This window comes from Carlito syrichta, unplaced genomic scaffold (assembly GCF_000164805.1).
Source record: "Carlito syrichta isolate Samal-C Ts95f unplaced genomic scaffold, Tarsius_syrichta-2.0.1 Scaffold315456, whole genome shotgun sequence".
Lineage (NCBI taxonomy): Eukaryota > Metazoa > Chordata > Mammalia > Primates > Tarsiidae > Carlito > Carlito syrichta.
This window is the reverse complement of record NW_007259552.1, coordinates 404,647-416,824: the sequence shown is the minus strand read 5'-3', so window position 1 is coordinate 416,824 and position 12,178 is coordinate 404,647. Positions and strand designations below refer to the sequence as shown.

General features: G+C 42.5%; 1 protein-coding gene across 3 annotated transcripts in view; it reads right to left on the bottom strand.

Moving 5' to 3' along the window:
• The window catches only part of EXOC3 (exocyst complex component 3), a 41,940-nt gene that overhangs the window by 15,090 nt on the left and 14,672 nt on the right, over positions 1-12,178 (bottom strand). For 2 of the 3 annotated variants that reach the window (XM_008072826.2, XM_008072827.2), the window contains exons 2-3: positions 9,789-9,979; positions 7,998-8,217 (exon numbers count right to left, since the gene is read on the bottom strand). In XM_008072826.2, coding sequence (XP_008071017.1) covers positions 7,998-8,217; positions 9,789-9,932 — 364 coding nt within the window. In that variant the 5' untranslated portion in view covers positions 9,933-9,979. Of the gene's footprint in view, positions 1-7,997; positions 8,218-9,788; positions 10,757-12,178 lie in introns of those variants that run through there. The other variant, XM_008072828.2, reaches the window with a different exon arrangement.

Below are 12,178 nucleotides of genomic sequence, written 5' to 3'. Positions count from 1 at the left end.
CATGTATGCCCAGGCAAAGGCAAAGGTTCAGAAGAGAACCAAGACAACCAAGTTCACAACTCAGGCTAATCCCTAGCACAGAGGCAGTCTACCACAACCCCAAAACAAAAGTCAGCATAACTTGGAGGAGGTAAAGACTGATTTCCAGAGTCACCACATTATTAGAGTTAAATGTTCAGTCTCCAACAACAACAAAATCACACAGCACACACAAAGTATGGCCCATTCAGAGGAAAAAAACAAATGGAAACTATCGCTAAAAAAGAAATCCAATAGCAGATCTGCTAGACAAAGGCATTAAAAAAACTGTTTAAAGATGTTCAAAGAACTAAAAGAAGATGTGAAGTACAAAAACAATGTATGAACAAAATGGAACTACAGTAAAAAAACAGAAAACCTAAAAAGAAACCTAAAAGAAATTCTAAAGCTGAGAAGTACAATAACTGAGATAAAAAAAATTCACTAGAAGGATTCCAAGACAGATTTGAGCAACATAAGAAAGCATCGGTAAATGTGAAGACACAACAATGGGAAATATCAAGTATGAGGAACAGAAAGAAAAAAAATTGACATGCACAGAGCCTAAGGAACACCTATAAAGTGGATTAGCATATGCACTGTGGGACTTCTAGAAGAAAAAGAGAAAGAAATGGGCAGAGAGATTATTTGAAAAAACAATGACTGAAAACTCCCCAGATTGGTGAAAGACATGAATATAAACATCCAAGAAGCTCAATGACCTTCAAGCAGGATGATGTCACAAACAAGAGATTTAAATAAGATTATCAGCAGATTTCTCATCAGAAACTTTGGAGGCCTGAGGCAGTGAGGTGACATATTCAAGGCGCTAAAAGAAAAATACTGTCAATCAACAATCTTATATCTAGAAAAATCTGTCATTCCAAAGTAAGAGAGCTATTAAGACATTCTCAGATAAACAAAAGTCAAAGAAATCGCCTTACCACAAGACCTGCCCTGCAAGAAATGCTCAAGAGTCCTGCAGGTTGAAACAAAAGGATGCTAAATAGTAACTCAAAGCTAAAGGAAGAAATAAAGATATCAACAAATATAAATACATTAGCAATTATAAAATCTGGTATCACTGTAACTTTGGTTTTTAGTTCATCTTTTTGTTTTCTACATGACTTTAAAACACTAACACATTAAAAATAATTAGTCTAGTAATACTGTAACTTTAAATTCTAAAGCCAGCTGGGCTCGGTGGCTCAGCCTGTAATCCCGCGCCTTTGGGAGGCTGAGGTGAGTGGATTGCCTGAGCCTGAGGGTTCGAGACCCGCCTGGGCAGCGAGACCTCATCTCTACAATAAATAAAAAAATCAGCCGGGCGTGGTAGCGCATGCCTGTAATTCCGGCTACTTGGAAGGCTGAGGCGGAAGGATCGCCAGAGCCCAGCATGTCGAGGCTGCAGTGGCCGGAAGAGGCCACTGCACTCCAGTCTGGGCGACGGTGAAACTCCAACTCAAAAAAAAAAAAAAATTCTAAAGCCACATTTTGTTTTCTACGTACTTTTAAAAACTAATGCATTAAAAAACCAATGATTAGCCTATGTTTTTGGACAGGCAATATATAAAGATGTAATTTTGTGAATCAACAACCTAAAGGGGGTAGGAATGGAGTCATACAGAAGCAGAATTTTTGTATGTTACTGAAGTTAAGTTGATATAAATTCAAACTGAAATGATATAACATTATGTTAAATGTAAAGTCAGTGGTAACCACAAAGAAAATAGTTATAGAGTATAAACAAAAGAAACAAGAATTAAAATGTTCAACACCAAAGAATGAAATGCAGAAACAAAGGACAAAAATTTATATAGCATACACAAAACAAAGAGCAAAATGACAGAAGTCCTTCCTTATCCTTATCAGTAATCACTTCCAATATAAACATATTAAACTCTCCAATCAAGAGACTGATAAATGGATTTTTAAAAATTTTTTAATAGTTGTTTCTATTATTTTATTATTCACTTCTGTATTCTAATCATACATTCATTCATTCAATATGTATTGAGTGCCTAGTATGTATCAGGCACCACAGGATGACTTTTTAAAAAATATGATTCAATCCTTTATGTCCAGAAACTGACCTTGTAGACAAAGATATAAATAGGTTTAAAGTAAAAGGATGGAAAAAAAATTCCACACAAATAGTAACCAAAGGAGAGCAAGGATGGTTATACTAATAAATACAAAATAGACTTAGAGTAAAAAAAAAAGCTAACAAGAGACAAAGAAGGCCATCATATATTAATAGACGGTTTACGCAAGAGATGTAACAATTATAAACATTTCTGTACTTACTAAAAAGACCACCAAATTATATTGAGCAAAAATTGACAGAACTGAAAAAAGAAACAAATAATTCTATAATGATAGTTGGAGATTTCAGTGTACCCCTCTCAATAATGGATAAAACAAGCAGGCAGAAGATAAGGAAACAGAAGACTTGAATGATACAATAAGCCAACTAGATCTAACAGACATACAGAAACAATACCCAATAACAAAAGAAAACACATTATTCTCCAGTAGACATGTGACATTCTCCAGGACATACCATATTTAGGCTACGAATTAAGTCTCAGTAGATTTTTAAAAGATAGATACTATAAAGTATCTTTTCCAAACACAACAAATAAAGTTAGAAATCAGTATCAGAAGGAAAACTGCAAAATTCACAAATTTGTGGAAATTAAATGACACAATCTTAAGCAATCAATGAGGCAAAGAAAAAATCACAAAGGAAATTCTTCTAAACTTACAGAAGAATGAAAATGGAAACATAACCTACCAAAACTGATGGTATGCAGTGAAAGCAGGGCTAAAGGGGAACTATCTAACTAGAATGCTTCCATTAAAAAGGAAGAAAGATCTCAAACAACCTAGTTTTGCAACTTAAGGAGACAAAAAAGAACAAATTAAGACTCAAGCCAAAAGAAGCAAAATAATTAAGTTTAGAGCAGAAATAAACAAAACAGAGAATACAAAAACAACAAAGATCAAAATCAACAGAGAAAAGTTGGTTCTTTGAAAAGATTATAAAAGACAAATCTTTAGCTTAGATGGACTAAGAAAAAAAGAATACTCAAATTAATAAAATCAGAAATGAAAGCAGACACATTACTACTGATTCCACAGAAAGAAAAAGAATTACAAGACAACAATATTATAAAAAATTGTACAACAACCAACTGGAAAACCTATATGAAATGGACACATTTCTTGAAACACAGAACCTACTAAGACTTGAATCACACAGAAATAAAAAATCTGGATAGACCTATAACTAATAGGGAGACTGAATCAGTAATCAGAAATCTCCCTGCAAAGAAAAGCCCTGTACCTAATGGTTTCACTAGTGAATTCACCGAACATTTAGAAAAGAACTAATACCAGGTAGGATACAGTGGTTCACACCTATAATTCCAGTACTTTGGGAGGCCAAGTGGGAGGAGACTGTTGAACACAGGAGTTTGAGACCAGCCTGGGCAGCATAGCAAGACCTCATCTCTAAAAAAACAAAAACAAAAAAATAGGCTAGGTATGGTGGCATAAGCCTGTAGTTCCAGCTACTCAAGAGACTGAGAAGGATCACTTGAGCTCAGGAATTCAAGGTTGTGCTGAGCCATGATCATGCCACTGCCCTCCAGTCTATGTGACTGAATGAAACTCCAACTAAAACAAACAAACAAAACTAACACCAATCTTTCTCAAATTTTTCCAAAAATTAAAGAGGAGGGAACACTTCCTAATTCATGCTATGAGACCAGTATCACTCTGCTATCAAAGCCACACAAAGACACTACAAGAAAAGCTATAAGGTCAGGCATGGCTGCTCACCCCTGTGATCTCAGCACTTTGGGAGACTGAGGAGGGAGGCTTGCTTGAGTCTAGGAGTTCCACACCAACATAGGCAACATAGCAAGACCTCATCTCTACAGAAAAATAAAAAATTATCTGAGTGTGGTAGTGTGTGCCTGTGGTCCCAGCTACTTGGGCAGCTGAGGTAAATTACTTGAGCCAGAAGTTTGAGGCTGTGGTGAGCCATGATTGGGCCATTCCACTCCAGCCTGGGTAGCTGAGTGAGACCCCGACTCAAAAAAAAAAAAGGTATAGACCAATGTTCCCTATGAACATTAATGTGAAAATCCTCAACAAAATACTGACAAGCTGATTTCAGCTGCATACTAAAAGAATTACACAACACAACTGGCTAGGATTTATTCCTAGAAGACAAGGATGGTTTAACGCATGAAAATCAATCAATATAATATAAGACACTAACCAAATAAAGGAAAAAAATCATATGATAAGTTCAAACAGTGCAGAAAAGAAATCTGATAAAATTCAATGCCCTTTCATGGTAAAACCAAAAGAATTCAACAAACTAGGAACTGAAGAAAACTATCTCAAAATAATAAAAGCCACCTATGAAAAATTCATAGCAAACATGATTCTCAAGAGTGTTACACTGAAAGCTTTTCCTCTAAAGTAAGCACAAGGCACTTTTATTCAAAATAGTCCTGGAGCAATCTAAACAAGAAAAAGAAATAAAAGTCATCCAAATTGAAAAGAAAGATATAAAATTATCTCAATTCACAGATGATGTGATCTTATAAGTAGAAAATCTCCCCAAAACTATAACCATTAATAAATTCAGCAAAGTAGCAGGATACAAAATTAACACACAAAAATCAGTTGATTTCTATACACTAAGAATGAATAACCCAAAAAGGAAAAATTTTTTTTAAAGTTCCATTTGCAATAGCATCAAAAAGAATAAAATATATGGAATTAATTAAAGAGATGAAAAACTTGTACAATGAAAACTATACAATAGTGCTGAAAGAAATTAGAAAGACATACATAAATAGACATTTCATATCTGTGGACTGAAAGACTTAATACTGTTAAGATGTCAATATTACCTGAAACTAACTACAGAGTCAATGCAATCCCATCAAAATTCAAACATCATTTTTTACAGAAATAGAAATATCCACTCTTAAATTCATATGAACTCTCAAGGGACTCCATAACCAAAACGATCTTGAAAAAGAAGTACAAAGTTGGAGACTTACACTTTCTGATTTAACTTACTACAACGCTACAGTAATCAAAACAGTGTGGTACTAGTATAAAGACATACAGACCAAAAGAATAAAATAGAAACCACAGAAATAAACCCTCACATGTATGATAAAATAATTTTTGAAAAGGCTGCCAAGACCATTCAATGGGGAAGGGACAGTCTTTTCAACAAATGGTGCCAAAAAAACTGGATGAAGTTGGACCCCTACCAACATCATATATAAAAATTAACTTTAACTGGATCAAAGACCTGAATGCAAGAGTTAAAACTACACAGTGCTTAGAAGAAAACGGCAAAAACTTCATGACACTGGATATCTGGCAATGACTCCCTGGAGAGGACTCAAATACACAAGCATAAAAGAAAATAGATAAATTGAACTTCCTGAAAATTAAAAGCTTTTGTCATCAAAATTCACTGTCAAAAGAGTGAAAGGGCAATCCACAGAATGGGGAAAACACTTGCAAGTCACACATTTGACAAAAGATTAATACCCAGAATATACAGAGAACACCTAAAACTCAGCAGCAAAAAAGCAAACGACCTGATTCAAAAATGGGCAGAGAACTCAAATAGTCACTTCTCAAAGAAAGATGGTAAATAGCACACGAAAAAATGCTCTTCAACATCATCATTCAGCAGGGAAATGTAAGTCAAAACCACAATGAAATTCTACCTCATGCTCATTAGGTCAGTGACTAAACATAGAAAATCACATGTGTTGATGAGGATGTGGACAAACGGGAATGCTTACACGCTACCGATGGAAATGTAAAATGGTGCAGTCACAGGGGAAAACAGTTTGGCAGTTGCTATAAAATTCAGTAAAAAATAGCACATGATCCAGCCATTTCACTTCTGTGAAAATACCCAAAAGAACTGAAAGCAAGATATCTGTACACTCGTGTTCACTACAGCATTATTCATAATGGCTAAAAAGTGGAAGTGTCCATCAACAGATAAGCAAAATGTGGCATACACATACCATGGAATATCATATAGCCTTAAAAAGGAAGGAGATTGATTCCTGCTACAACATGGAAGAAGCTTCTATGCCTAGTGAAATAAGCAAAACGACAAATAGTAGATGATTCCACTTATATGAGATGCCTAGAACAGTCCGACTCACAGAACTGCGGTAGCTGAGGGACAGGGGAAGAGGAGTCAGTATGTGCTCAGTGGGTACAGATTTTCACTTCTGCAAGATAAGAGTTCTGGAGACAAATGGTGGTGATGGTTTGTGACAATATGAATGCACTTAATACTACCAAACTGTACCCTTAAAATCATTAAGATGGCAAATTGTGTTACATGTATTTTGTCACAGTAAAAAGGTGGGGAGGCCCTGTGTGCACAGCATTATTGAATTACAGGCAACAAGAAAAGTCTGAGGAGAATCAACCAACCACATTTCCCCAAGGAAAATATACCCCTGACAAAAAAAATAGTTGCTCATCATGGAAAGGAAATTATTTTTAACTGCAATGGGTAAACTAATTTAAGTAATATAACTTTTTTATCACTAGGCATTCACTTTACAAGACTGGAAGGACATGCAGCCAGTCAATAGGCAATTTTAAGAGAAGGGAAATTCACTAGAAAGGCAATAGCTGAATGTCACAAAGGAGATTCAGGTGGGGGGGACTTTGTTCCAATTCCAGCAGTACACAGTCAGCAAGACGACCTGCTTCCTGAGCACCCACTGTAAAGCTGGCAGTACTGTGCCATTTGTGGTGGGCACGCGCAAAGGGACACAGAAGTGGTCCCATACATGACCCTGCGTATCACGGTCACAGAAGATGTGCATGCATAGAGCAACAGTCCAGAAGAGAATGGGCTGAACAGGACGCAGGCTATCAAGGTGCACTGTGGGAAGAAACAAGGCTGCCTGTGCCAATCACATGTGACCTCAGGAGCCAAGCAGAGCATTACAGATGACTCAGCATGGCCAGCGTGGAGTAAAGTGAGGGAGGTCAGGAGTCCAAGAATGGTGGGCATGTGATCACCACCACACGAAATGCTGGGGACAGGGGTAGTGTCATGAAGATATCAGATGTTTTGGGGAGGAACAAAAATCACTTACCAAGAGGCAGAGACAGGGTTAAGGAAAAGGAAGGAGTGAGAACATGCCAAGGCTTTCTGTTTGGGCCTTGAAGGATGCTGGTGACCCTGACAGGGAGGGGCCAAGAGGAGGAATGGGAGGTGGAAGATGAGGGGCTCCCATCATGGTGAACGAGAAGACTATGACTACAAATGCTGGGAGACATTGCGTGGAGACAACTGACACCAGTCAGGGCGCCAGATCATCACACACTCTGCATCCATCTTACTATGATATTTGGGAAAATAACTCTGGAAGGGTCACTCCCCACCATCCTGTCCCACTGGGCCTCTGCCAGGTCTGCTCCAATTACGGCTGAGAGTGGGACTCAGAGCCCCAGCTGTCTAGGCCTGTGCACAAGCTTCTCCCTTGGCCTGGGAACTGCTTACCTCCTCATCACTTCTGCCCCTGGGATTGCTCCCTCTGTCCCACTCCCAGGGCTGCTTCTCCCACAAACCACAGCTCGTTTGGGGCGTGTCACACTTGCAAATCACACATTTGCTGCGTCATTATTCTTTTGCACTTACAGAGTCTAACAGCCTCTACCTGCTCACCTGGTCATTTCCATCCATGTTTGAAAAAAGATGCTAACTGGGCAGGTGGGAGTCGAACTTACTGTCCACTCCAAGACAAGTCTACAAAGAGCACTGCCCAGAAGTGCCGAGACTGCCCCCCACTGCCCCTAGAGCTTTAAGCGGATGGAGGAAAAAGGTGTGAGCCTGGGCATGTGTGTCCTGGGCTGCTGGCACGCATTTCCCGCCCCTGCCGCCACCCAGGTACCCGAGAAAATGTTCTTGAGGTTTTCCACGGCTGCGGCGAGCTGGCTGTGCTGCACCACAGCATCCTTCACGGTCCTGAGGCTCTCGATAGTGTTGATGCTCTGTCTCCAGTCCTTGCTGACGGCAGCCAGTGCCTGCTGGATGTCTTTGACGTCATTCAGTGCATTGTGGAGCTGGCTGAGGCCTGTGCGCACCCCGTCCAGCTGGGACTGGATCGCAGCCTAAGGGGAGACACATGCAGGTGAGCAGAGCAGAGACAACCACACACTGCCTCTGGAAGAACACAGCTTCCCTGGGGCAAGTCCAGAAAAGAGCCATTGTGTGGCAGGAAATAGTCAATGCCAGAAAAAGGGGTGCAATAAAATTTAAAAAATAAAAGTAACAAGGACTGAACTGATTCACAAGGTAACTTTTTCTTTTTGTTCACTGCTGCCCGGGACCAGAACAACGGTATATTTTAAAGCCTTGATGAGAAAACTTCACAATGTTCTTCATCCAGCCTCACAGCCAGTGATATCACATGCCAGGCCTGGGCCACCTTGAACTGGGACACCACCCACATTCTCTCTGGGTATCCCTCAGGCTCCTAACAGTCTCATCTAGGCAGAGAACTGTCAGGACTTCATCACTTTGGTGGGTGGGGGATCCGGCTGTTCAGTCAGGACCACACTCAGCTCAAGGACAGCCGGTCCCACTGCCCAGAACAGGGACCTGTGGGCTGGCAGGAAGGCCCTTCAGAAAGCTGTACAGCCAGCGGGAGAGGGCACAGAGGGATATCAGCAGGCAGACAGGAAAGAGGAAAAGATCATCAGCAGCACTAACTCCAGGAGCTCCTTCTAAGGAGCCTAAGTCACATTTAGAAATATTTAACTATGATTATAAGAGACCACTGGAGGTTTCCAGGCCACTCTTTATAATTGCTGGTCAATCTCACAAGCTTTCAGGACAAATAAAAATTCATGCTAAAAACGTAGTAAGTCCAAACTATTTTTTAAATTAAAATGACACTGACATCTCAAGTTCATTCAAAAGCATCTTCGGCTACTCTGCTGGTAGAACAGAATGATCCTCATCTGTCTCAGGGAGCCTGGCTGCTCGTGCTGTTTTCAAGTGTCAAGAGGAGCTCATTGTCTGGGTGTGAAAATGACCTTTCTTCAAAGTATTCTCTTAAATCCCCAAATCCGTTCTGCTGCATGTCGTGGTTTTAACATTTTATAATCACACTGAATGTGCATATTTTAATGGAACCTCATTTCTTCAAAGAAGTAAAATGAAAGCCAACCTAAATTATAAAATACCTTGAAAAAGAATTATTTTCTTCCCTGTCTCACTTTCAAATATTCTTCGTAAACGTGTCTCGCTCTCCTCCTCCTTCCTACCCAGGGCCACCAGGATCCCTGGCACATGGGCAGCCCACCACAGAGTATGTAAAAACGATCTGAACAAAATGCTCTTTGGTGTGCTCTGTAGAAGAGTCTTAGATAAAATAAGAGTGCTTGTTATTCTTCTAGAATTGTTTAAAAAGTTAAATGTACATTTTCAGGGTACTTAGAAAGGCCATTCCTTTGGTGCTTTCACTATCCCCACAGTCTTCTCTGTAAACCTGATCGGTAATACATCATTGAAAGGGTCTGTTTAAGTAAAGTTTGGCTCTGCTCCCTTGCACATCATCACAGACTCTAATTTAGCAGAATCATCATGACGATGCCAAGCAAGAACACAAAACTCAAGACAAATGGCTCTGTCCTGCCTGGGAATGAAGCAGATGACCATGACCTCTCTGGTCTCGTACCTTCAACCTGGCCTCCACGGAGGCCTTCTTCCGAGCCTCCCTCCTGCGATATTGTTCCACTTTGTCCAGCTGGTCGGGGCGCTGGAGCATTCCAGCAACCCTCTGGACTGCTGTCGCAACAGCCTCCCGGTCTGTTTCCTTCATGGTCAAAAAGCAGGAGGGACTCCCACACTGTTCATGCTAGAGGTAAGCTGGGTTGGGAAGGCAGAAACGTTAACTACAAACAGTCAGTGGATCATAATGGAGCTATAAGGAGTGTTTGAGTAGACTTTTCATCCAGTAAACCTGAAAGAAAGCTGAACTAGGATTACGAACTCCTCAGTAAGATAAACAGAACTTCAGAGCTCAAGCACATGGAAGTTTTACCTTTCAGTGGGAAAGCAGGGGGCATTTCACAGGCTCAGAGATGTGGACATATGGAGGATATCCATACGGGGGTCCCAGACCACCCGCTATGTCAGATCTAGTCTCGAAGCCTTGTCTCTTTCCAGACAGGCCAATTTCTCATTCCCCTAGCCACACCTCTGGGCAACTGTACCAGTTTCTGCAGTGAGGACAGGACCCACAAGTACAGCACACACCTCGTCTCCCCAGCGGGCAAGCACAGCTCAAGTGCCAGCACAAGGCCTACGGTTCTCAGCAAAAATCACTACTTCTTGGGTATCTGAAATTCCTATTTTTTTAACAGTCCTAGAAAACAAAGTACATATCCCCCTTTGCTCGGGTACTGTGCCCAGAGGACAGATGCTCAGACATTAGGCAATCCTAGCCCTACCATTATCCAGGTCATGGAGCTAAAAGGGCTATTTGGCGAGCATCCAGCAAGTGAGGCCTTCCAGTAAGTGTTCCTTCCCTCTGACTTTAGCTACTCAACTTCCACTTTCGTGGTTATAAAAAAGATTTACCTTCTCCCGGAATTTTTTTTTTGAGTGGGAGTCTCACTCTATCACCCAGGTTGGAGTGCGGTGGCATGCTCACAGTCACCGCAGCCTCAACCTGCTGGGCTCAGGCAATCCTTCTGCCTCAGCCTCCCAAGTAGCCGGAACTACAGGCACATGCTACCACACCTGGCTAATTTTTTGATTTATTGTAGAGATGAGGTCTTGCCAAGTTGCCCAGACTGGTCTCGAATTCGTGGGCTCAGGCAATCCTCTCACCTCAGCCTCCCAAAGTGCTGAGATGACAGGCTTGAGCCACCATGCCCAGCTCTCCTGGAATTTTCCATCCCCCATTGCTGTATGCTTTCAGAGAAACACTGAAATTAGAGGATTTCCACTAAGTCATCCTCCCTGCCTGTGCATACCTCTCTTTCCACTTCCCTTCCAAATAGACCTACACTACAGCCACTACCTTTCCTTTCTGATTATGAAATTATACACACCAATGTAGATCTGGACAGGACAGAAAAACACAAAGATGCCAGAGGCAGCCTTCCTTAAACCACACCAGTCAGGGGTGACCACTTCTAACAGGCCTTGCTTTCTCTGTTTTTTTTTTCCCCCTTGAATCTCTTTTCAAACTGAGATCTCAAGGCATATGACTTTGTCCTTCATCCCTTTGTTTCCTTGTTTTGCTTTGACATGTTGCCATCTGCATTTCCACTGACATTAAATCCAGCGTGAGACCGATCCCAGGGCTGGATAAAAGCCCGGGACACGGCCATGCAGCCACTCTGCCAGTGCACACCCGAAGGACAGTTCACCGAGAATAAAGGCTGTCACGCTCTCAGACGTCGTCGGTGAGTGGAAGGCCGCCGGGCACCTGGACGCCAACGAGCAGAGAAAGGGAGCTCTCCCTGGAATCGGCGCAGAGGGATCCACGGGCATGGAGAAGGGGCGCGACCCAACCTCGAGGACTCCGGGATGTTCTGGTCAGCCTGAAGCCCTCAGGGGCCGAGGGAGTAAAGACGCTGGTGGAACCCCGGCCCGGGCTTTGCTGACTGCCTTCCCGACGCAGCCTCTCAAGAGGGGGACCCCTTGAGGGGATGCTCGCATAAGGGGACACCACGAGGAGACACTGACATGGGGGCCATCGGCCCGGGGCGACACCCGCATGAGGCGGACACCAGACCCGGGACATCTCCCCACGGGGGGCAGCCCACCGAGGGGACATCCCATCGAGGGAGACTTCCCACCCAGAAGACACCCCACCAAGGGGACACGGCACCGAGGGGACAGCGGGGGGAGTCATCGGCCAGGGGCGACACCCGCGCGAGGCGGACACCAGACCAGGACACCTCATCGCGGGGGACGGCGCACCGAGGGGCACATTCCACAGAGGGGCACCGGCACGAGGGGTCACCCCACCAAGGGGTCATCCCGAGGAGGACATCGGCACCGGTGGGAAGTCATGGGCCGGGGCGACACCCGCGAGAGGGGACACTGAACGCA